Below are 26,286 nucleotides of genomic sequence, written 5' to 3'. Positions count from 1 at the left end.
TGTCCTAGTAGATGTCCGCCCACTGGAGATGCTCTAAGCAAATTTAGAAATTATCTACAACTTCATAATTCGTGGTAAAATTCAATTTTGAGACATTAGATGCTATTAACCCATAAAAAATATGCTCATAATAAAAATTACAGTAATTTTAAAGAAATTCGTAAAATTCCTAAGGTTGAGCGCTATAAATATATGGAAACGTTCTAAAATGCTAATGCGTATTATGCGATGGATGGGACACACCGACTTCCCTTTGATCACTAACTGAAGAACCCTTCTTCTTCCCCAAATTAAAACCCTAGGTTTCTAAATTAACCCACCTAAATTGACAATTTCTGTGAAAAGGCTCCTCAATCCCAACCCTACCACCATCACATGTACGTATCCTTCCCCCATCTGCGACGTTAGCGCTCTTCGAGTTTCATTTCGCTAACAACTGCTCATAAAACCCTAGAATTTGATTGCTGGCGTGAAGTCTCCTATTTGATTAGGGTAAAATTTTCAATTATGAGTCCCGTTCAGAATTTCGAGCAGCACTCGCGGCACCTGATCGAACCTGACCTCCGTAAGCACATTTTTTTTTGCTAATTTGTTCTGTTCAATTTATCGTTTACGTGTAAAACTCGTGCATTCATTCTGTTTGTGTTTCAATGGCTCAGCAATTCAGACAAGGCTGCAAATGGCGATGGAGGTACGGGATAGTTTGGAAATTTGCCATACAGGGGAGTATTTGAACTTTTTGAAGTGCTATTTCCGTGCGTTTTCGACAATTCTACATCAAACTACCAAACCCCAGTTTGTCGACAACCAGGAGCACAAACTTCGCAACATTATAATTGAGATTCTTAACCGCCTGCCCCACAGTGAGGTTCTGAGGCCCTTTGTTCAGGAGCTTCTCAAAGTAGCTATGCATGTGCTCACAACGGACAATGAGGAGAATGGTTTAATTTGCATCAGGATTATTTTTGATTTGCTTAGAAACTTTAGGCCGAGTTTGGAGACTGAAGTACAGCCATTCCTGGATTTTGTGTGCAAAATTTACCAGAATTTTAGGGCTACGGTTAGTTACTTCTTTGAGAATGGAGCCATGATGGTCCCACCACCACCTCTGCCATCGACCTCTGGCTCCATGGGGTCTTCTCTTAGTGGTGATGATGTGAAGGCTCTGGAAGTTACTGATCAAGTGGGTCCTTCAGGTGGTTATGTTGGGGTTTCAGGGCAGCTTAATCCCAGCACAAGGTCGTTTAAGGTTGTCACAGAGAGTCCATTGGTTGTTATGTTTCTATTTCAGCTGTATGGCCGACTTGTTCAGACTAATATCCCGCATTTGTTGCCACTGATGGTGGCAGCAATATCAGTCCCTGGCCCAGAGAAGGTACCACCTCATGTGAAGACTCATTTTATCGAGCTGAAGGGTGCACAAGTTAAGGTAAAATTTAAGATGTGCATAGATTTTTCCCTTGGTGTTAGCACGAAGCATGAGATTGTCTATCCCACCCTGATGATCAATCATTTTTAGTTCATATGATAACGCTTTTCAAGATTGTGGTAAACTAATTATTTGCTTATCATCAATCCCACTTTTATAATTCTTTATGCCCCTCTTTCCCAGATAGACAAATAATAGTAATGCATTATCAGCAAGACTTTACCCTACATCTTAGCCATTTTCTCACTCTTAATGTGCAGACTGTATCTTTCTTGACTTACCTGCTGAAGAGCTTTGCTGACTATATTAAACAACATGAAGAAAGCATATGTAAAAGCATTGTAAATCTGCTTGTCACATGCTCCGACTCAGTTTCAATTCGGAAGGTTGGCTGCTCTTACAATTTGTCTGTTTTTGTTTGTTTAATCTCCTGAACAGTGACGTGTGAAGTTGTTCACTACAGGAACTGTTGGTAGCTCTGAAACATGTTCTTGGGACGGACTTCAAAAGGGGTTTATTTCCTTTAATTGATACACTTTTAGATGAGAGGTATGCTTATGTATGAAATAGGTTATGGAAACAATTTATTGATTTAGAAATGAGAACTATTCCCTACTATATGCTCATGGTTTCAAGGTCATTCACTGAGTCTGAATATGATGGATGATCTTATGTGGCTGTAAGAAAGTGGTAAAAAGTATTACTATTGAACTTATATGGTTCCACCATATATGTTATCTTACTTATGTTATTGTGATATTATCTTCATGTAAATTGCATCCTCATTGTCATCATTTTTCCTTGACTTCGTGGTCATTTTTCACTGCGGGAGTTATCAACTTTAAAGACTGAGTCCAACTAAACTCCTTTGTTGCATGATTCTGTTAAATGGTTTATGATTGACAGTAAATTTGGCTTTTAGAAATAGAAAGTATTGGGTATAAAGAGCATGTTGTCTTATTTATCACTCCCTTCTCTCTTTACACTGATAGGCATTGTTACATGTGTTTCCGTTATCATTCCCTGGTGGGGCTTCACAGAATTACGTGCTTTGTACAATTTCCACTAGAGTGATTATTATGTATACTCTTGGATCCTCACACCAACCTAAAAAGTATGCAATATGCATAAGGGCAAGCGAAACATGCTTTGTCAAAATATAACAGTTATAGCTTTAATTGGCAAATGTGACAGTAGTCGCATGTTTGCATTTATGGAGAAAATTATGGTATTCAGTTCCAATCCATTTAACATGTGCATACAAAGTTCAGAGTCAAACATTATGTCTTTTGGTCCTGTTGAAAGTTATATTTGGACTGTCCCAGGGTGCTCGTTGGAACGGGCCGAGCATGCTTTGAAACATTGCGGCCTTTGGCCTATAGTCTTCTGGCAGAGATTGTTCATCATGTCAGGGGAGATCTTTCATTGTCCCAGGTGAGTCAGATTTTGTTGTATTCTATAGGAAATATCCATAGATTTCTGGCTCATGCCCTTCTCCCTTATTTTCTATTAAAAATTTGACCTCTTTTTATAATATTATTGAGCCTTGTATGTTGAATATTTTCTCGAATAGTTCAATTTTTATGCTGCTTAGTTTTATTAATCTGTATAAATTGGTTTGCAGTTATCGCGGATTATTTACCTATTCTCAAGCAACATGCATGATGCCTCATTGACCTTGAGCATTCATACTACCTGTGCTCGCTTGATGTTGAATCTGGTATGTTCTCAGAGTAATTTCATTTAAAGCTCTTGAAAATGCATTACTTCATAAACAGATATATTTTTAATTTGTGTATAACTTGAGATCCTAATGCTGTTTTTTTTACCTTAAAGGTGGAACCTATATTTGAGAAAGGTAATGATCAGGCATCAATGGATGAGGCACGCGTTTTATTGGTATGCCTCCCTTAGTGGTTTTTCTTCTGAAAAGAACCTTCTCTCTTACTTAAGGATTCATATTCATATGTTCCTTTATACTGCAGGGTCGAATATTGGATGCTTTTGTTGGGAAGTTTAACACCTTCAAGCGGACTATACCTCAGGTACTTTGGCTTTACATTGTGTGCTTATTTTATTTTAACACCTTCAAGCTTACTATACCTCAGGTACTTTGGCTTTTCCCATACTTAACATATAGTATATTCACTTTAATGTATCAGCATACTGCATACTATTTCATCAACAATATTTTTTTCTATAAATATTTACTAGTTTTACGGTTTATGGGGCACAGATATAATCATTGCATATTGGCGTTAATAAATAATGCTTCTTACTTCAAATAATATAAAGATAGGTTACTTAGTTAGGTTCTAGACTAAAAGTTTGGGGAGTGATCCTCATGCTGCTGAGTAGAATATGATCTGTTAAACTGAAATATATACGTGTGCAGAGACAATGCCACTATCACTCCTTTGTGGTCTTGTGTTTCCTTGTCAGAGATCCCACATTAGATTCTTTTTTCCTTGAAGATGCTATTTTCCAGATTTGTAAAGCTGCTTTGGTCAATTAGTCTCTTATATAAATTGACTAATTATGGCTTTGGTCCTATATGATTGTTTGTCTGACAGCTACTAGAGCAGGGAGAGGAGGGAAAAAATCGGTCAACATTGAGATCAAAACTTGAAGTACCAGTACAGGTCATTTGACTCACATCACAGTTTCTTGATGCAGCTTCTTGTTTTTGTGGTTCTTTTTTCTCCTTTTCACTTCTTTTGCTTTAGATACAAGTCATTGAGAGTCTCTTAATTCTAGTTGTAGGGATACTATATTCTTCTTACATGATTAAAACCGTTGTACTCAGAAAAACTCAGAACCTTCAGCAGTATAGGGATTTGTGTTGGGGAATCGATGTTTCTCCCTATAGTTAAAAGGAAGTGAAACTCTCGAGGATTTTGTTGTTAAGGTTTGGGAGAGGACTAAAACAAGAGTTGGTTGAAGGTGTCCACTCAAGTGTTCAAAAGCACTTATTATCTAACTTTTAGGATGTGTTGAACTGCTCTTTGGTTAGTTTCTTGTTTGGAATCCCTCGTCTAAAGTGTAGGCTGGCATATCATTGATGCTTGCTCTTCCTGTGAAAATTTTAAAATATGGTTGATATGTGCTCATGGATATTTCATTATGATTTGGCATTCTAGTTTTAGTTTTCATGATTGACTGTTCCCTTCTGTTTCTTTCGTTTTTCTAATTTATTTAATTTTATAATGATTATTTTGACAAAATTATGGTGTAAGATGCTCAGAGCCTCTGACTGGTATTCTTGGAGGGTTTTCTGCCTGCTTATCTTTGGACATTTTCAACTTATCAAGCTAGATGGAAAATTACCAGTTTTGGATAGCTTTAGATCAATACCTACTGTAGTCCTATATCACTTTAATCTAAAAATTGCATAGCACCTGATAATGTGAATTTCCCAGGGTTTCCCCCCTTTCCTGATTATGGGCTTTGATGTAGCAGGCAGTCCTTAATTTGCCGATGTCTGTAGAGCATTCTAAAGAGGTCAATGACTGTAAGCATCTGATAAAGACTTTAGTTATGGGTAATGTCCATTCTTCCAATATCCAAATTTTAATAATTACTCTTTTGTTTACATCTTACAAGTATACGTTGAATTGTTCTAATGTCAGTGCCACAATTTCAGGAATGAAGACGATAATCTGGAGCATAACCCATGCACACATACCAAGATCACAGGTTCTTACAAAATTGAAGATAGTTTAACATGTATGGCTTTATCCTCATGCCTAATTGCCATGAGTGTCCTATTTATGCAGGTTTCACCTTCCACGCATGGTGCCCCTCAGCAAGTGCTTCCATCAACATCATCAGGTTCTTCTGTACCACAGCCTTTTAAGGGAATGCGAGAAGAAGAGGTACAATTTTTCATAGTAGCTTCATGTCTTTGTATGGTGCTATTATCTTATCACTTTGAACTTTACAGGTCTGTAAAGCATCAGGTGTTCTGAAGAGTGGTGTGCATTGCTTAGCATTGTTTAAGGAGAAAGATGAAGAGAGAGATATGGTCCACCTCTTTTCCAATATATTGGCCATCATGGAACCTAGGGATTTAATGGACATGTTCTCTTTATGCATACCCGAGCTTTTTGAGTGCATGATTTCTAACAGCCAGCTGGTCCACATTTTCTCTACTCTTCTGCAAGCAGCAAAAGTATTTCGCCCTTTTGCAGATGTTTTAGTGAATTTTCTCGTGAATAGCAAACTTGATGTCCTTAAGCATCCTGATTCTCCTGCCGCAAAGCTTGTTTTGCATCTCTTCCGGTATTTATTCGGTGCAGTTGCAAAGGCTCCATCGGATTGTGAGCGTATTCTTCAACCACATGTGCCTGTGATCCTGGAAACTTGCATGAAAAACGCGACTGAGGTTGAGAGACCAATTGCATATTTGCAGCTCCTTCGCACAATGTTTCGTGCGCTTGCTGGAGGAAAATTTGAACTTCTGCTTCGGGACTTGATTCCTATGTTACAACCATGCTTAAATATGTTGTTAGCTATGCTTGAGGGACCTACTGGCGAAGATATGCGAGAACTTCTATTAGAGCTTTCTCTGACATTGCCATCACGTTTGAGCTCACTGTTACCTCACCTACCCCGTCTTATGAAACCTCTTGTTATGTGTCTGAAGGGAAGTGATGAACTTATCAACCTTGGTTTGAGAACACTCGAGTTTTGGATTGATAGCTTGAATCCAGACTTTCTGGAACCAAGCATGGCAAATGTCATGTCTGAGGTTATTTTGGCATTGTGGTCTCATTTAAGACCTCCACCCTATCCTTGGGGTGCAAAGTCATTGCAACTTCTTGGTAAGTTAGGTGGTCGAAACAGACGCTTCCTTAAAGAGCCTCTAGCACTGGAATCCAAAGAAAATCCAGAGCACGGGCTTCGATTTATCCTCACTTTTGAGCCTTCCACCCCTTTTTTGGTGCCACTGGATCGCTGTATCAATCTTGCTGTAGGAGCTGTCATGCAGAAGGGGAGTTCTGTTGATAGCTTCTATTGGAAGCAAGCACTAAAATTTCTTCGTGTATGCTTATCTTCTCAGCTTAATTTGCCTGGACTTTTCAATGATGATGGGTCAACATTTAGGCTGTTGTCATCTTTTATAAGTTCTTCTGTTGATCCATCCTGGAGAAGATCTGATACATCTGATATAAAGGTTGGCTATTCATATAATCTGCACTTGCATACTCTTCATTATTTTTTCTCCTGCTTATTTTATTTCAAACAACCAGGATGTTTGTTTATCAATTTGGTTTGTATATTAAGTATTTTGTTGCTTTATTCTTCTTTTGGGTTCTCTAAAACTAATGCCAGCTGAAGTATGTTCTCCTTAAAAGGCTGTTTTGTACTTGTGTATCTCCTGACTTTCTTCTTCTTTTTCGTACGTTTACTTGCTTGGGTACAATGCCAAAGCAATTTCTACGTAGGAGTAAGTTCTTCACGTGGGGAGGGGCGATAGTGTAAAACTCCTTTGGAATGATATTTTAACAGTTGAACTTGAATTTTTTAATTCATGTAGGCTGATCTAGGTGTCAAGACGAAGACCCAACTTATGGCTGAGAAATCAGTTTTCAAGATTCTCTTGATGACAATAATTGCTGCAAGTGTGGAACCTGATCTACAGGAACCTAAGGATGAATTTGTCAGCCACATATGTCGTCATTTTGCTATAATATTCCATGTCGAGGTTCCTGTTTCTCAGAGTTCAGTTCCTTCTACATCAATTGGCGGTCCCATGGTTTCTTCCAGCTCCAGTGTGAGTTCAAAGTCGAGAAATAACGCTTCTCTGAAAGAGCTGGATCCTTCGATATTTTTAGATGCTTTGGTAGAGGTTCTGGCAGATGAAAATAGACAGCATGCAAAAGCCGCTTTGAATTCCTTGAATATGTTTGCTGAGACACTTCTGTTTCTTGCTAACTCTAAACATTCTGATGTGCTAACGTCTAGAGGGGGTCCCAGCACTCCTATGATTGTATCCAGCCCCTCAATGAGCCCTGTATATTCACCTCCTCCAAGCATTCGTGTCCCTTGTTTTGAGCAACTTTTGCCACGCCTTCTACACTGTTGTTACGGGAGTACCTGGCAAGCACGAATGGGGGGAGTTATGGGGCTTGGTGCTTTGATTGGAAAGGTTACAGTTGAAATTCTATGTATTTTTCAAGTGCGAATTGTTCGTGGGTTAGTCTATGCTCTTAAAAGACTTCCTACATATGCTACTAAAGAACAAGAAGAGACTAGTCAGGTGCTTACGCAAGTTCTGCGTGTGGTGAATAACGTTGATGAGGCCAACAGTGAAGCTCGCAGACAAAGTTTCCAGGGTGTTGTTGAGTATTTGGCTTCAGAATTATTTAATGCCAACTCCTCTATTAATGTGAGAAGGATCGTGCAGTCTTCTTTGGCACTTTTGGCAAGTAGGACAGGGAGTGAGGTCTCTGAGTTACTTGAACCTTTACACCAGCCTTTGCTACAGCCTCTTATTTTGCGGCCACTGCGGTCTAAAACTGTGGAACAACAGGTAAAGTTGGATTCTCATTGAAGAGTAGTTTCACATGTGTACAGTTTTATTTGATTTATGCATTATTACAGGTTGGCACCGTGACTGCACTGAATTTTTGCCTGGCTTTGAGGCCTCCGCTTCTGAAGTTAACACCAGAGCTCATTAATTTTCTGCAAGAAGCTTTGCAAATAGCAGAATCCGATGAATCTGTGTGGGTTGTGAAATATATGAATCCAAAAATGGCTACGTCTTTGAATAAGCTTCGAACTGCTTGCATTGAACTCTTATGTACTGCCATGGCATGGGCAGACTTTAAAACTCAAAATCACTCAGATTTGCGAGCAAAAGTAATTTCTATGTTCTTCAAATCGTTGACAAGCAGGAGTCCTGAAATTGTAGCTGTTGCAAAGGAAGGTCTGCGTCAGGTATGTTTCAGGTAGCTTTTCAATGATTACAACGCTACTCTCAATTTCAGCCAAAAAGTTGTTACTTAAGATACATACACTGTATCATTAGTATTTTATCGTGTCTAATTGATGATTTGCTTGGTTAACTCCTCCTACTTCATCAGTGCATCCAAACTTAAAAGATTACAGTTGTCATGATACTTTGTTTGTCAGTTGCACACACTGTTGGTTGAATCAGGCTTTCAGTTCTCTATGTGTTCGTGCTTGTAGAATGCAGAATGTTCATTTCCTCATTAATGAACTCAAGGAGATAGGAAAGAACAATTTTGGGTTAAAAGTGTGATTATATATTTAGTACATTTGAACTTATAGCTCATAAATAGGGTATTCCACTAGGAATAATGTACCTTGAAGAATGACAACCCAAGTTATATTCGGTCCCTAGACATGTGTGTACCCAGAATACTTCCTTGATTTAGTTAAACAATTGGTTATCTTGTTCAGTGATCTAGAGTCCAGATCCATGCTTACCCTTTTTTTGCTTCTATAATTCTGTCTGAAGCTTTATTAGCTTTGATCATCTGTACCTTATGGCATTCCTTTGACTCCTCCATTAGGTATTCAAACTTAGCTTCTGCTTTCTGTTATACACTTGATGCAAATATCACTGTGCCTTTATCTCTGCTGGGGAGGATATGCCTTTATCCAGTGTAAATCTTGTGATGGCTTAATATTTTCTTTTTTTTTGTGATTCGGATCTTTCTATAGATAGAAGCGTTTATTCCGATGAGATTATTTAGGAATGTTAATTTGATACTTGAACTCATTGTTCCACCAACTTATTTATTAGCCGGCCTTCACCTCCTGTAGGATTTAATTTCTGATAGATGTTTGTGTACAAACGATCTAGAGATTGCCTTCCACGTTAAATCAATAGTAGGATTGCAAGTGCTTATTTACTTAGTATGAATGGCCATATAAGATTTTCCAGCTACTTTCATAATATATTTATATTGGTGTACCACTTCATAGGTTATTCTACAGCAGAGGATGCCAAAAGAACTCTTGCAAAGCAGCTTGAGGCCAATACTAGTTAATTTGGCACACACCAAGAACCTCAGCATGCCTCTTCTGCAAGGTCTTGCCCGGCTGCTTGAACTCCTATCCAACTGGTTCAATGTTACCTTAGGTGGTAAGTTGTTGGAGCATCTAAAGAAATGGCTGGAACCTGAAAAACTTGCACTGACTCAGAAGGCTTGGAAGGCTGGCGAGGAACCTAAAATAGCTGCTGGTGGGTGCTTCCTAGGCTTCATGATCCTTATTCTAGCCACATAATAGATCATATACCAAATTGCAGCATATAATAATGATCTCTGTTTAATCCATTCGAACATCTTGCAGCAATCATTGAGCTTTTTCACTTGCTTCCTTCTGCGGCTGGAAAGTTCCTCGATGATCTTGTAACGTTAACTATTGATTTGGAGGCTGCCCTTCCTCCTGGGCAATTTTATAGTGAGATCAACAGTCCGTATCGCTTACCTCTGACTAAATTTCTAAATCGTTACCCCACCACTGCTGTTGATTATTTTCTTACTAGACTATCACAGCCCAAGTATTTCAGGAGGTAATTAAAAACGGAAGTCCATCCCATGCTAGGTTTGCAAGTTGTTATCCCTTGTCTTGATTGGGTTTTTCCAAATATGCAGGTTCATGTATATAATACGATCAGATGCTGGCCAGCCGTTGAGAGAAGAACTTGCAAAGTCTCCTGATAAAATAATAACCAGTGCATTTCCTGAATTTGCAATAAAGAGTGAGGCAGCTAAAGGATCATCAAATGCTTCTGGTTCTGTCAGGGGTGATGAAAGTCCTGTAATACCTGAATCTGAAGATTCTGTTCATGTAGTAAACAATTCCATGGCAACATCAGATGCATATTTTCAAGGTCTTGCCCTAGTTAAGACTCTTGTTAAATTGATGCCTGTCTGGTTGCAAAGCAACCGTGTTGTATTTGATACATTGGTTCAGTTGTGGAAGTCCCCTGCCAGAATATCTCGTTTACAGAATGAGCAGGAATTGAACTTGTTGCAAGTAAGTGAAATAGTTAATATTTGTATAATGTGGAACTTATATATGTACATATATTCTTAAGAAGCATGTTTGGTTCTATAATTGATATGTTCCTGTTATTTGCTTTGATTTTCCATCTTGTGACTGGTTGGTAAATCCGTAAATGATAATATTATTTCCAGTGGAAACAAAGTTGATTAAGCAAGTAATATGTTAGATCACCAATAAGCTGGGGAGTACGGGTTTTGTGGTAATAAAACAGTGCCCCTGGTGGATTTTTTTTGACAGTCCATCTTTACCAGCTTGTATAATTGAAGTTGGAAAAACAACTGACTAACTACATGAATGATATCTATCACATAATAAGCATATTTCTGTTCATCATTTCCGTGAAAAATACAGCGGAGTATTAGAATTTAGTTTGTGTTGGAGTTGGTGATAAATAGTGCAATTTATTTAGGTTGAGAATAATGCAATTTATTTATCCCACTGTTTGGATCTGCATGTCTCCATTTGCTAGCTTGCTAACTGTTCAAAAAAATAAAACATGCAGGTAAAAGAAAGCAAATGGCTTGTCAAATGTTTTTTGAACTACTTGCGTCATGACAGAATGGAAGTTAATGTATTGTTTGATATTCTTGCCATCTTCCTGTATCGCACACGCATAGACTTTACTTTCTTAAAGGAGTTCTACATCATTGAGGTACATGAATGTTACATCTCAAGCTTCCCATGGAACAACTAGTATCTTCCTGTTAATTTTCTTTCATGGGTGCCTGTATGATCATTTCATTCCCTAATATAGGTGGCGGAAGGCTATCCACCCAACTTGAAGAAGACTCTGCTGCTCCATTTTCTGGATCTTTTTCAGATAAAACAATTAAGCCACGATCATATGGTAATTGTAATGCAAATGCTTATTCTTCCTATGTTAGCTCATGCTTTTCAGAATGGCCAAACCTGGGAAGTCATCGATGCTGCTACAATCAAGACAATTGTGGATAAGCTGCTTGATCCCCCTGAAGAGGTACACTTGGCTTGTGTTTTAGAGGGGTTATGGTTCTCCATATTGAACCTGTTTTATTGTCGCTGTCTCTGTGTTCATGCATTGGGCTCTTTTGTATTGGTGAATGTTGATTTTTCGAATAAATGGAATTTCAGAGAAGTGTTCAACATTTCAGTATGCTAATATATTGGATCCCATTAACTCTCTTTTTGACATTAGGTAAAAATCGTATTGGATGTCACTACCTATCCTTTTAAGATTGGATAATGATGTAATTTCACTATTTTCATGATCCGTAGGATGAATCTATTAACCCAAAAGAGTTACTAAAGGTCACTAGGTAATTAGAAAAAATAATTAGAGCACCCTGCTTCTACTCCCCTTCACTGCTGCACCCATCAACAGCTCTTCACCTGTAATAACACTTACCAGTTACGACCATGTACTTCTGCATAACTGGTTACCTTTCTCCTTGTACTGGCTAGGCAATACTTTGGTGTTCATGTTTGATGGCTTCTGATTAGGTTGAGGGACATGAGATGCTAATATGCTATAAGGGGATTGAGCAGCATTGACTGCGGGTTGTGTGAGTATGTTGATGGTACTGGGAAATGACAGAACATAGCAAGTGGTGTTCTGATTTCTGTAATGGCGCTAATAGGAAGCATTTGTCGGGGGGGTGGGGGGGGAGGGGGGATAGAGGAGATGGTGTGTAGTGAGGTCTGAGTGGATAGGTTATGGAAGATATGGAGTAGGAATACTGAGATCTAAGAACTTTTTTTTTCTTTAAGTTTATCTTGTTGGTTTTAGGTACTGTAATTATATTCTTATATGTCAGGTGATGATGTTTTGATCTAATTATGATTGCTATTATTTCTGTGCAAAATGCCATGTCATAGCAGTATGTCCATAACACAGTATTCAGATAATTTGATGGTTTATTTTCTTGGTTGTGTGTATGATCTCATCTTTATATATCCAGATATCTGCGAACTATGATGAGCCGCTCAGGATTGAGCTTCTGCAGCTTGCTACCCTTCTTCTCAAGTATCTCCAGAACGATCTTGTTCATCACCGAAAGGAACTTATAAAATTTGGCTGGAACCATCTCAAGCGTGAAGATAGTGCTAGTAAGCAGTGGGCATTTGTCAATGTTTGCCACTTTCTGGAGGCATATCAAGCTCCAGAGAAAATTATCTTGCAGGTTCTTGTACAAGTTATATGAATTACTTTGGATCTATTCTGGTATATATAATTATGCTTATCGTGGGAACTTACAAACTATCCTAGATTTTATTGACATATTTACCTGTTTTAGTTTATGAAAATAGTTACGAGAAGTATTAGGGTGGATCTAAAACTTGATATTCTTTAAGTGGTACTGATTTCCTCATGACAGTGTGTTTGCTTGGTATAGCTTGTATAATAAAATAAAAGGTGTAAAGGAGTGATTATGCTGCAAAATATAGGTTTTCTCACAATTATATGTCAAGTGATATGAAGCCCATAAGATATCTGGCCAATCTTTTGTATTTATTATGTACGGTCTAACTTTGCGATGTTTATATTTCACTTCATTCTTTTCCAGATTCGATTTTCTATCTGAAACTGCAGGTCTTTGTTGCACTTCTAAGGACATGCCAACAAGAGAATAAAATGTTGGTGAAACAAGCTCTTGATATTCTAATGCCTGCTCTTCCACGAAGATTGCCGCTTGGTGACTCACGTATGCCTATATGGATACGCTATACAAAAAAAATCTTAGTGGAGGAAGGTCACTCAATTCCCAACCTTATTCACATATTCCAGCTCATTGTCCGCCATTCAGATCTTTTCTACAGCTGTAGGGCCCAGTTTGTCCCGCAGATGGTAAATTCGCTTAGTCGCCTTGGGCTTCCATACAATACCACTGCTGAAAATAGGCGCCTAGCTATCGAACTTGCTGGATTAGTTGTTAACTGGGAGAAACAAAGACAGAGTGATTTGAGGAAAGGAGCTAATAATGATGGCACCAGCCAGAGTAATGATGTACTGAATGTTACCTCTGCTGTAGGAGATTCTAAGCTTTCTGTTGATGGCTCTACATTTTCTGATGATTCAAGTAAGAGAATAAAGGTTGAGCCTGGTCTGCAATCTCTATGTGTTATGTCACCTGGAGGCGCCTCATCAATTCCGAACATAGAAACGCCTGGATCTGCTGGACAGCCTGATGAGGAATTCAAGCCTAATGCAGCAATGGAAGAGATGATCATCAATTTTCTTATAAGGGTATGTTTCATGCCACATTTGATATGCAACACACATGCATATACACATATCGCGACTGCATACTTTTGTAATCATGTGTGTAATAAAGCTTCTAAATCCACTTATAGAGTTTACATTCTGTTCATTAATGGGTTTCTCTTTCTCATGGTGCAAAATATTTTTAAATCACCTCACTATTTAGGTGCAAGATCTTGCTTATTTCTCATATTGCAAGGCCAGTTTTGCTTTCTATACAGTATGTCCTTCACTTAATCATCCAGTCTGTCCGCGTTTTCTGCATACATTGCTGTTTTTATAAGAGTTGCATGTAATTTTAGATATGCTTTCTGTTTATTTCAAGACGTGGTCTTATCTGAATATACCTCCTATTGGTAAATATGTCTACTAAGACGTAACTGGAAAACAGTTATTTTCTTTTCCTCGGGAAACATTTTGTACCTTTCTAGTCTTTGACAGCTTAAATATGCCTTTTGAGCTAAAAGGTGAATTGTGATTTTAAGGATGCAAGAGTCCTTAAGTGAGTAGTGCATTAGGCATCCTACACTATTTTTCCTGTATTCTGTTTTGATTTATCATCACAATTATGTTTGATGAGTTACTTCCGCGTGTTCATCTGCCTTGTATGCTGAACAATCTGATTTTTGTCTGGCTTGCTGTTTCCACTGGTTATTCTGCCAAAGATAATTGTCATTCTTTTGGTTTGTTTATATAGGTAGCCCTAGTGATAGAACCTAAAGATAAGGAAGCAAGTCTTATGTACAAGCAAGCTTTGGAGCTTCTGTCTCAAGCTTTGGAAGTGTGGCCAAATGCTAATGTCAAATTCAATTATTTGGAGAAGCTTCTCAGCAGTACTCCGTCTTCTCAATCAAAAGACCCATCTACTGCCCTATCCCAGGGTCTAGATGTGATGAACAAGGTTCTTGAAAAACAACCACATTTGTTTGTGAGAAATAATATCAACCAGATTTCCCAAGTATGTTCTGTTCTAGATCTGATTTGTTGCATATCTTTGTAACTGGCTGATGGTTCTATATGAATATTTTATATTTGTAACTTTGGGCAGATTCTAGAGCCATGTTTCAAGTTCAAGATGCTTGATGCTGGAAATTCTTTGTGCTCCCTCCTAAAGATGGTCTCTGCTGCATTTCCTCCTGAAGCATTAAATACGCCACAAGATGTGAAGATGTTGTATCAAAAAGTTGAAGAGCTCGTTCAAAAGCATCTTGCTATGGTTGCTGCTCCTCAAACATCAGGAGAAGATAATTCTGCTAGCATGATTAGCTTTGTGCTTTATGTAATTAAATCCTTGGCAGAGGTGCATAAAAACCTTGTTGACCCTATCAATTTGGTCCGTGTCCTTCAGCGTCTGGCACGTGATATGGGATTGTCTAGTACCACTTATAGCAGACAAGTACGTTTCTTCATCCAATTACCTCACATTAGGTTAACTTTGCTTGCATAGTTTCTTTAAGAGTGAAGAAACAACTGATGGCTATCTTTTTCGTGTTCCAAGAGTTTCTTGTTGCATTCTTTGATAAAAAATTTTACTCCATACTGTGCTTCTTACCCCTAGACTTCGTTTAACTGTGCAGGGTCAAAGAACAGACTCAGATTCTGCAGTCACTTCCTCTCGTCAAGGTGCTGATGTCGGGGTGGTTATTGCAAACTTAAAATCTGTGTTGAAACTTATTACTGAAAGAGTTATGGTTGTACCTGATTGTAAGAGATCTGTAACTCAGATTCTGAACTCCCTACTGTCTGAGAAGGGCACCGATCCTTCTGTGCTTATCTGCATTCTAGATTTAATAAAGGGTTGGATCAAAGATGATTTTGGTAAACCTGGAAATCCTGTAGCATCTAGTACTTTTCTTACCCCCAAGGAAGTTGTTTCTTTCCTCCAGAAGCTTTCACAGGTCGATAAGCAGAACTTATCTCCTAGCACTGCCGAAGAATGGGATCAGAAGTACCTTGACCTTCTATATGGGCTTTGTGCTGACTCAAATAAGTAATTATATTTCTTGTATCGATATTCAGTTATGCACCTCAATATAAGTGTGATATGTTATTGTTGTTGCCTTGCAGATATCCTCTTTCGATGCGTCAAGAAGTGTTCCAGAAAGTAGAGCGGCAGTATCTACTTGGCTTACGAGCAAAAGATCCTGAAGTGCGCATGAAATTTTTTGGTCTTTACCATGAATCCCTTGGGAAAACATTGTTTACAAGGCTTCAGTACATCATTCAATATCAGGATTGGGAGGCTTTGAGTGATGTCTTCTGGCTGAAACAGGGTCTTGATCTCCTTTTGGCTATATTAGTTGAGGACAAACCTATAACACTGCCCCCAAACTCTGCAAAGATCCGACCTGTTTCAGTGTCAGGTGCAGTTCCTGATGGTACTGGTGTGCAGCCAATGGCTATTGATATTCCTGAAGGCTCAGAAGAAGCTCCTTTAACACTTGATGCCCTTGTCATGAAGCATGCTAATTTCCTTAATGAAATGAGCAAACTTAAGGTAGTGTTTTTGATGTTTATTTAATTTGTATATTGGCTTATTTTTTAAATATAAGCCACAAAAGAAACCAATGGCCTGAAACATGAATTAGGTAAAGATACATAATAGTAGTGATGTTTAGTCGCCCTGGTTGCATTTACCATCAGGCTTCCATAGTATTCAATTTCAACTTATTATGTTTTTATGGCTCAAGACTTCCACTCGAATTCTCTTGCCAAAAATTTTGGCATTAATGTGCTATTAACTGTTCTTTCCTATGTCCGTGTAAACTTCTGTCCTTCTAGGCATTTATGTACGTCTTCATGGTTTCTTTCCTTCAGAAGCTAAGTGACTAAATGTTATTTTTGCTATAGGTGGCAGATCTTATCATCCCACTTAGAGATCTGGCCCATACAGATGCAAATGTTGCATATCATTTGTGGGTTTTGGTGTTTCCCATTGTTTGGGTAACCTTGCATAAGGAAGAGCAGGTGGCACTAGCTAAGCCTATGATAGCTCTCTTATCAAAAGATTATCACAAAAAGCAGCAATCACATCGACCAAATGTCGTGCAAGCTCTTTTAGAAGGACTTCAATTAAGTCACCCTCAACCACGTATGCCCAGCGAACTAATTAAGTACATAGGAAAGACATACAATGCATGGCATATTGCGCTGGGACTGCTCGAAAGCCACGTAATGCTGTTCTTGAATGACACAAAATGTTCTGAATCTTTGGCTGAGCTTTACCGTCTACTTAATGAGGAGGATATGAGATGTGGTTTGTGGATGAAGCGTTCAATCACTGCAGAAACTAGGGCTGGGCTATCACTTGTTCAGCATGGCTATTGGCAAAGGGCACAAAGTCTTTTCTATCAGGCTATGGTGAAGGCAACTCAAGGCACATACAACAATACTGTACCAAAAGCTGAGATGTGCCTTTGGGAAGAGCAGTGGCTACAGTGTGCTACTCAACTTAGTCAATGGGATGCTCTTTCTGAGTTTGGAAAACTTGTTGAGAATTATGAGATACTGCTTGATAGTCTGTGGAAACAGCCAGATTGGGTTTATTTAAAAGAACAAATTATTCCTAAGGCACAATTAGAAGAAACTCCAAAACTTCGTATCATCCAGGCATATTTCACGCTTCATGAGAAGAATACCAATGGGGTACCAGAAGCAGAAAACATATTGGGGAAAGGAGTTGATCTAGCTTTGGAACAATGGTGGCAATTGCCTGAAATGTCTGTTCATGCTAGGATACCTCTTTTACAGCAGTTTCAGCAACTAGTTGAAGTCCAGGAATCAACCAGAATTATAGTAGATATTGCAAATGGCAACAAACTTTCTGGCAATTCTGTTGGTGGTGTTCATGGTAGCTTATATGCAGATCTCAAGGATATTCTGGAGACATGGAGATTGAGGACCCCGAATGAATGGGACAATATGTCTGTTTGGTATGATTTGCTTCAATGGAGAAATGAGATGTACAATGCAGTTATAGAAGCATTTAAAGATTTTGGCAATACAAATTCACAACTGCATCATCTTGGTTTCCGGGACAAGGCTTGGAATGTCAATAAGCTTGCTCACATTTCTCGCAAGCATGGCTTATATGACGTTTGTGTTTCTATACTAGAGAAAATGTATGGTCACTCCACGATGGAAGTTCAGGTACAGAGTTTCATATTTCAGTTTCCAGGCCTGTGCTACTATTGACCCCGCTCTGAAACTTCCTTTTGAAATATTTCAATTTTTACCATGTGGGGGTATTGGGGGGGGGGGGGGTAGCAGAAAATGCAGTTAGAACTTGGAACATATTTGGTGCCATTTTTCTAACTATGTACTGAATTTCTTGTTCTTTTGTATGCAGGAAGCTTTTGTGAAAATTAGAGAACAAGCTAAAGCATACTTGGAAATGAAGGGAGAGCTAACCAGTGGTCTTAATTTGATTAATAGTACTAATCTGGAATATTTTCCTGTCAAGAACAAGGCTGAGATTTTTCGCCTTAAAGGCGATTTTTTGTTGAAGCTTAGTGACTGTGAAGGTGCCAACCTTGCATATTCCAACGCTATCTCCCTCTTCAAGAACTTGCCTAAAGGGTGGATTAGTTGGGGAAATTATTGTGATATGGTACGAGAGTCAAACTTGGTAAGAAGTATGTCTGCTTCTGATAATAAGTGCTAACTTTGCAGTTTGCTCTTATTTCCAGGCTTACAGGGAAACACACGAAGAGGTCTGGCTGGAGTATGCTGTGAGCTGCTTTCTTCAGGCCATTAAATTCGGCATTCCAAATTCAAGAAGCCACCTTGCCCGTGTTTTATATCTTCTCAGCTTTGATACTCCTAATGAGCCTGTGGGGAGAGCATTTGATAAGTTCCTGGATCAGATACCTCATTGGGTTTGGCTTTCTTGGATTCCGCAATTACTATTGTCCCTTCAGAGAAGTGAAGCTCCTCATTGCAAACTTGTTTTACTTAAAGTTGCAACTATATATCCTCAGGTAGATATCAATAATACAGGTCATGACTCATAAATCATTTTTAATGGTTGATTTTAGTATGAATACCTTTGCCTTTGCACATGCAGGCTTTGTATTACTGGCTTCGCACATACTTGCTTGAACGCCGAGATGTTGCTAATAAATCTGAATATGGTAGAATTGCAATGGCTCAAAGAATGCAGCAAAGTGTCTCTGGTGTTGGTACAACAGGGTCAATTGGATTGGCTGATGGAAGTGCAAGAGTTCAGGGTGGAAGTGCAATAGTCTCTGAAAACCAACCTGCTGGAAGTATTGGGTCACATGATGGAAATAGCTCTCAGGGGCAAGAGGGTGAAAGGTCAGCTACTGCGGAAGGTGTCATGGCTTCTGGGAATGACCAATCACTGCATCAAAGCACATCCAACAATGAAGGACAGAATGCATTGAGGCGAAATGGTGCCATGGGATTGGTTGCATCTGCTGCTAGTGCTTTTGATGCTGCAAAAGACATAATGGAGACCCTTAGGAGCAAGCACAACAATCTTGCTAGTGAACTTGAGGTACTTTTGAGATTTTTCTTGAGTTGGTATCCATTTCTCTCATCTCTTTGGTAATCCATAATCTGTTTCTCTACAAGTTCATAGTAATGCTAGGATAGGGATTGCACGTGTTAATTTTCTATTTGGTGATTTTATGTTGCAATTTGATGTTTCTTGGTTGATTCCGTCACTTCTAGTAAAATGGTTTTTGACATTATGGTGGCTCATTTTCTTTGCAGATTCTACTTACTGAAATTGGGTCTAGGTTTGTTACTCTACCTGAGGAGCGACTTCTGGCTGTAGTTAATGCCTTGCTCCATCGCTGTTACAAATATCCAACTGCCACGACTGCAGAAGTTCCACAATCTCTCAAAAAAGAGCTATCTGGTGTTTGCAGAGCTTGCTTTTCTGCAGATGCCGTGAACAAGCATGTTGAATTCGTGAGAGAATACAAGCAGGACTTTGAGCGCGACCTAGATCCAGATAGTACTGCAACATTCCCAGCTACCCTTGCAGATCTAACTGAAAGATTGAAGCACTGGAAAAATATTTTGCAGAGCAATGTTGAAGATCGGTTTCCTGCTGTTTTGAAGTTGGAAGACGAAAGCAGGGTATTGCGGGATTTCTACGTTGTTGATGTGGAAGTTCCGGGGCAATATTTTGCTGATCAGGTATGTGACAATAATGTGCAGCTGTCTTTTCCACTGGAAAATATAAATAAGAGAGTACATATACTGTATTTATATTATTTGTCACACTTTTTAAGGTTTAGAATTGCATACAGATTGGGAACGAAAAGGTACCTCAGTACTTGTTCCCAATCCTGTACTAAGGTTTCGAATCCCATTCCCGAGAATCTTTAAGCTTCTTAATTAATGCTTCATCAAATATTAATGAGTCGTCCTGGCTTGATTTCAGGAAGTCGCACCTGATCATACAGTGAAGCTAGATAGGGTGGGTCCTGACATTCCTATTGTTAGAAGGCATGGTAGCAGTTTCCGCCGTTTAACTCTGATAGGTTCTGATGGCTCTCAGCGCCATTTTATAGTTCAGACATCTTTGACTCCAAATGCTAGAAGCGATGAGAGAATCTTGCAACTCTTCCGCTTAATGAATCGGATGTTTGATAAGCATAAGGAGTCCAGGCGTCGCCACATCTGCATACACACTCCAATTATTATTCCCGTTTGGTCACAGGTAATGAAGCTGCTCCTAATGTATATACATTTGATTGTGTTGTATCAGAAATCTCAGAAATGGATAAGATATTATGTTACTGCTTTCTCTAAAAATCACTAGCTCTTAACGTATTTTAGCATATGAATATGGCTTTATATGTCTTTCTGGAGTACAACTAGAAAAGTTTCAATAGCTATATTTTTTTCTTTTTGCTATTTGACTAAATTGACTTTTTTACTTATTCTGACTCAACTCTTATACAGGTGCGTATGGTTGAAGATGATCTTATGAACAGCACCTTCCTTGAGGTATACGAGAATCATTGTGCTAGAAATGACCGAGAATCAGACTTGCCAATTACTTACTTTAAAGAGCAACTGAACCAAGCCATATGTGGTCAAATATCGCCAGAAGCTGTTGTAGATCTTCGTCTGCAAGCATACAATGATATTACCAAAAATATCGTGAGCGAGAGCATTTTCTCTCAGTACATGTATAAAACTTTGTTGAATGGAAATCATACCTGGGCATTCAAGAAACAATTTGCCGTCCAATTAGCACTCTCAAGCTTCATGTCCTACATGCTACAAATTGGAGGAAGGTCCCCAAACAAGATTCTGTTTGCGAAAAACACGGGAAAAATATTCCAGACAGATTTTCATCCAGCATATGATGCACATGGAATGATCGAGTTCAATGAGCCTGTGCCTTTCCGATTGACAAGGAATCTGCAGGCATTCTTCTCTCACTTTGGTGTGGAAGGCCTTATTGTCTCTGCAATGTGCGCAGCTGCACAGGCTGTTGTTTCTCCTAAAGTAAGTTTCTACTTGTGAACAAACTATATTCAGCCTATTATTGAACTCTTGGTAACAGGAATGTCTCGAAATTCTACCCTGCAGCAAAGCCAGCACCTTTGGCATCATTTGGCAATGTTCTTCCGTGATGAACTGATATCTTGGTCTTGGAGAAGACCACCTGGCATGCCAATGGCTCCTGTTGGAGGCGGCAGCTTAAACAATGTGGACCTCAAGCAGAAAGTCGCTACAAATGTGGAGCATGTCATAGGCCGGATCAACAGCATAGCCCCACAATACGTCTCTGAAGAGGTATGGCTTTCCACGCCCTATAACACTAGTAGTACTTCATTTATTGGGTGCATGAATTAGAATTTGTGGTTGTGACTATGAATAGGAGGAAAACGGTGTCGATCCACCACAGTCAGTGCAGCGAAGCATAGCAGAGTTGGTTGAGGCTGCTCTCACACCCAGAAACCTTTGCATGATGGATCCAACATGGCACCCTTGGTTCTAAATGTATAGATCTCTGCTCGGTTAAAACTATGTATGTATATCTGTTGATCTCGTGGATAGTGTGCATTCTGTAATAGCTATATCAACTTCTGATCAGAAAGAATATTAGGCTGTAACTATTCTAAATTAATGTTAATTCTGATTTGGTTTTTGTCCTGTCGAAATATTGATCTTATAGAATCAATTTGTTGGGTATATTATGCTACCTCCGGCCTTTAACTTGGTTGTTCTATAAAATTTGTCACATTTTATTTTTTACTATTTTTGGTAGTGAACCCATATTCCATTATCTTATTTCTCATTCACATTTTATTATAAAACTAATATATTACTAATTTTTTCTAACTCATTTTTCTCATTATATCATAAAATTTAAAACATTTGTGAGTGCCCTTATGGTTTGTGGAGAAGGAAAAGGCAAAAAACGTGCAGAGCAGTCGTGATAAATCCAGAGTGATATTTTTCTTTTGTTTGGTAAAAAAGATAGTGGAGTACCTAGATTTGATAAGATGTGCAATGCCGTAATTACTTTCCACACAACTCAAAATTAACTATCATATTCTTGTTGGGCAAGGATGTGAATGCATTTGAAATCTATGGAGTGAATACTATTGAAACTGGTGTTTAATAATACATTTAAAGCTCACACGACCCCTTCTCTAAATTTAATACATAAAGAGAATCTGCATAGCGGTCATCATATCTATTTCACCAAAAATGTAATAGTTTTCTACCTATTAGAGTTGCACTATCATATTGCGTTGCATCCTGAGTAAAAAAACCACTTACAGTTGGTGCAAACCACGTGTTGGGAATCGTGTGAACAAAGAATATGCAATAACTAGTAATCCCTCCGTTTTATATTAATATAGTCATTTTACTATGTTTATAAGTCTAAGTTAATTGAATCATTTCTATTTTTAACAAAAATAATTATCTCTCTTACTTTATTCACTATCCACTTAACACACTATTCTTAAACTCCGTACCAAAAAGAAATACCTCAATTAACATGAAACAGAGAGAGTGCATAGTATATAGTATGTGCTAACCATTAGCCAAAGTGAAATACTTATGTTGTCCGTTAAATAAATATGAAACATTTATTTTTAGGCATGAGATTTTATATAATACTCTGCACGTTCCTAATAATTTGTCACCATTTGACCCGGCATGGATTTTAAGAAATGTAACAGAAAGTGAGTTGATAAAGTAAGTGACATTTGAGTCATACTTTTATTATTAGTTTTATAATAACATGCGAGTGACAATGGGTTAATAAAATATGAGGTCCATTACCAAAAATTATAAAAGTGAAAGGTGGCAAATTTTAGGGATGGACGAAAATGGAAATAATGAAAAATTTGCAGGGACAGAGGGAGTATTAGTTTGTGAGTAAGTAGAAAGAAAATAAAGTAAGAGAAAGAGTATAGATAGTGTTATTTTCACTTTAGGAAATGTTTCATTTTTAGTGGGACCATTTAAAGAGAAAAATGTTTCAATTTTAATGGGTCAGAGGAAGTGGCATTTTAATTTATTTTACCGTTAAGTGCATCACTTAATTGTAAAAAAAGAGAGAGTGGGAAAAAAATAGATATAACTAAGAGTAAGAAAGAGAAAGAGACAAAGGATGATTACTTGTATAAGTTGTAAATAAATTGATGTGTGTAATAACATATGGTTCAAAAAAAAATTTAGAATATTTTTAATTTTAAGAGACGGACTAAAATAAAAATAATTTATAAAAATTAATTATTCCAACGCATATAACACTTTCAAATCAGGGCGAAAAAAAACAGTAGAAAAATTCAACAAGACTCGAACACATAAAATATAAGAAACTCTAAAAAAAAGTCACACCAATAAAGCATATCAGAGACTATAAAACACTAAACAAAATCAGAGAGATATATTCAAGAATCAACAATGTGAAATCAACATCGATTGTGGCTCAGGAATATTACATTTTCCATATTTTTAGGTCATCGAGAAAAAAAAATTCGGAAAATAATCGTTCATTTATTATTGAGAAAAGATAAATGTACATAAATTGTACATGTAAATAATATCTTTAAAATTTAAATTAAATTGAATTTATTAAAAAATTTAAATCAAATCGTAACATGATTTCGAGCTCGATTTGAATTAATTATACAATATTTAATAAAAAAACTATTTTTTTCTTAAATATATAAATATTTAATTTAAAATTTTAATTTTCTTTCAAAATATTGCAAAATGATTAGTATGAAATTCATTTTAAATCAATTAATGTTTATAAGTCAATTTTCAATATAAAATGTTAAAAAAAGTTTGATTATGTACGTACAAAATTATGTACATTTATCACTACTCTTTATTATTAAACGGTAAATTTTTTATCTTATTGATGATATTATGAATGATATTATCACCCCTCCTCTAAAGTGGCGTTCGGTTTCTAGATAAAATAATACTAAGATATAATCCAGGATTGAGTTGTGTGATTATTTTAGTTATAGGGGGATAGCTATGACTAATTATCCCATGATTATCCATTTAGGGATTGAGTTGGGGGACTAATTCGCATGAACCAAACACACTACTAATTTAATCACGGTATACAATCTTGCAAACCGAACACCCCCTAAAAGTACTTGAAAAATACACTTTTTCTTGTTATTTTTTGTATGCCCGAGAAAAAAAGTTGTCTAATTCCATCTTGAAATAAAGAGAGAAAAGTAACGATTTAGACATTTCATTACTAAACTATCAAATTTGAGGCACTGCAGAATTCCGATTCAAATAACAACAAAACCATCATCAATTAACACAAACTAGAAATTTCATCACAAATTACGTGAATAATGAATAACAGAACCCCAAAAAGCCAAAGATGGTGTCAAAAGAGAGACATCCATAACAGAGAAACCAAGAAAACACACTCCCCAAATCCCATTATTCCTTTGGAAACGTTTCACACACTTCCTCTTCCTCTCCTTCAATCTCTCCATCACTGTTGTAGATGAACCGGATGTGCTTCCCTTCGAACTTCGGCCCAACGCTAATCTTGCTCATTCCTTCACAAACATCACCGATCATCCAATCATCATGCACCACTAAGCAGTACTCTTCCTCTTCCTCTTTGATGCAGCCTTGCACAACTTCTTCTTCTTCTTCTTCTTCTTCTTCTTCTTCTTCTTCTTCTTCTTCTTCGTCTTCTTCTACTTCTTCGTCATCTTCATCTCTAGTGCTGCTTGCATTCACCTGAATAGACCATATCGAGGCATCATCATCATCGTCGTTATCGGTTGAGACCTTTTTCTCCCTCCCCCCAAAGCACACTCCTTGGTAAATCACCACAGATGAGCAATCAGATGAATCAGACTTCTCTGAGAAATCAAGAAACAACGATCTCGTGATCACGCTCTCCTCCGTCTCAATGCTGTCTCGCTTCCCCTCCTCAACCACACCATTCATCATCTTCTCTCACAAATAAATACAACAAAACCAATATCAAAACCAATAATTCCATGATTAAGAAAACAAACAAACAAACAAACACCTTATCAATCACACCATTCATCATCTTCTCTCACAAGCAATACAACAAAACCAATATAAAAACCAATAATTTCATAATCAAGAAAAGAGGCAATGAAAAAACAAACAAACAAACAACCTGTGGGATGAAAAATGTCTCAGCAATAGTATTGACAGAAGGGAAACCATCACTACCACAATCCCCTATTTGATAATTGAGAATTTGAGGTGTGTTTGCAGGGGTCGGTGCAACAAGATCGACCGGGGAGCTGATCAGCCCCTGAAGATTGAAAAAAGGGCGTTTATCGAGGGTGATCTTGGAGAGCTCTGCCTCCTCCTCAACCTTCTGAAGAAGAGTCTTCACCTGGCCTCTCAAGAGGGCTTCACCCGAGCCCGGGGTTCGGATGAACTGCCCTTGACTGCAGACTCTCTTCTTCGAGAATGCGGAAGAGGGGGTTTTCAGACTTCCCATTGCAAGCCCAACAATGGGGGAATCGTTGGTTATATCAATTAAAGCAGACCGATCTTGCTGCTGCTGCTGCTGCTTTTTCTGCATCGACGATTCCTCAATTTTCCCTGCGATTGAGAAAAAAAGCGATTCAGATTAGAAAATTGGGGATGAATTTCTAGGGTTTTGAAATGGAATTGAAACGTACTCGATGAAGCCAGGGTTTGCGATCTCGTGACTCTTCTAGTGGATGATGGGGTTTCCATTGAAGAAAGAGATCGGAATTTGTTGATTTTGGTCGCCGGAAAGTGGAGAATTTGCGATTGCCGGCGGTTGATTTGTGAGGTGGGGACTGAGATGTTTTATAAAGAGATTACGAATAATATTAGGAAATTAAAGGAACCGAAAATTTTACCGTTAAGAGTGCGGCGAAAACTAGCCGTTGTCATTTGAAAGGCTATTGGGGTTGGCCCACTGGGCTTTCAGCAAATCAATCATGATTTTGCTAATACAAATATATTGATATATATATATATATATATATATATATATATGAGCTTATATATATGAGCTTATATTTTTATTGATACTTCTATCATCTACAATCAATTTATGATT

At 38.0% G+C, this 26,286-nt stretch overlaps 2 protein-coding genes across 2 annotated transcripts; one reads left to right on the top strand and one right to left on the bottom strand.

Annotated features, from left to right (window-relative positions):
* The first annotated feature begins 232 nt into the window (after window positions 1–232).
* On the top strand, window positions 233–21,862 carry LOC121770940 (transformation/transcription domain-associated protein-like). Its single transcript, XM_042167716.1, has 35 exons — window positions 233–565; window positions 660–1,429; window positions 1,690–1,815; window positions 1,893–1,978; window positions 2,755–2,863; window positions 3,054–3,149; window positions 3,266–3,328; window positions 3,415–3,474; window positions 4,003–4,071; window positions 4,889–4,970; window positions 5,073–5,125; window positions 5,206–5,304; window positions 5,373–6,605; window positions 6,969–7,964; window positions 8,036–8,371; window positions 9,386–9,644; window positions 9,755–9,977; window positions 10,060–10,444; window positions 10,977–11,126; window positions 11,229–11,450; window positions 12,412–12,633; window positions 13,044–13,697; window positions 14,410–14,670; window positions 14,761–15,108; window positions 15,290–15,702; window positions 15,780–16,209; window positions 16,563–17,861; window positions 18,061–18,321; window positions 18,401–18,691; window positions 18,778–19,230; window positions 19,449–19,880; window positions 20,128–20,406; window positions 20,652–21,203; window positions 21,288–21,494; window positions 21,580–21,862. The coding sequence occupies exons 1-35, from the start codon at window positions 508–510 to the stop codon at window positions 21,697–21,699; spliced, it is 11,697 nt and encodes a 3,898-aa protein (XP_042023650.1). The 5' UTR covers window positions 233–507; the 3' UTR covers window positions 21,700–21,862.
* A 2,557-nt stretch (window positions 21,863–24,419) lies between these two features.
* Window positions 24,420–26,049, bottom strand: LOC121769989 (ribosome quality control complex subunit 2-like). The gene is made up of 3 exons (XM_042166775.1): window positions 25,877–26,049; window positions 25,360–25,796; window positions 24,420–25,160 (listed from the first exon to the last, which is right to left on the bottom strand). Exons 1-3 carry the CDS (start codon window positions 25,932–25,934, stop codon window positions 24,636–24,638), a joined length of 1,020 nt encoding a protein of 339 aa, XP_042022709.1. The 5' UTR covers window positions 25,935–26,049; the 3' UTR covers window positions 24,420–24,635.
* Between the last annotated feature and the right edge of the window lie 237 nt (window positions 26,050–26,286).

Source organism: Salvia splendens, chromosome 16, assembly GCF_004379255.2.
Source record: "Salvia splendens isolate huo1 chromosome 16, SspV2, whole genome shotgun sequence".
NCBI classification, from domain to species: Eukaryota; Viridiplantae; Streptophyta; class Magnoliopsida; order Lamiales; family Lamiaceae; genus Salvia; species Salvia splendens.
This window is presented reverse-complemented; position numbering and strand designations above follow the sequence as displayed.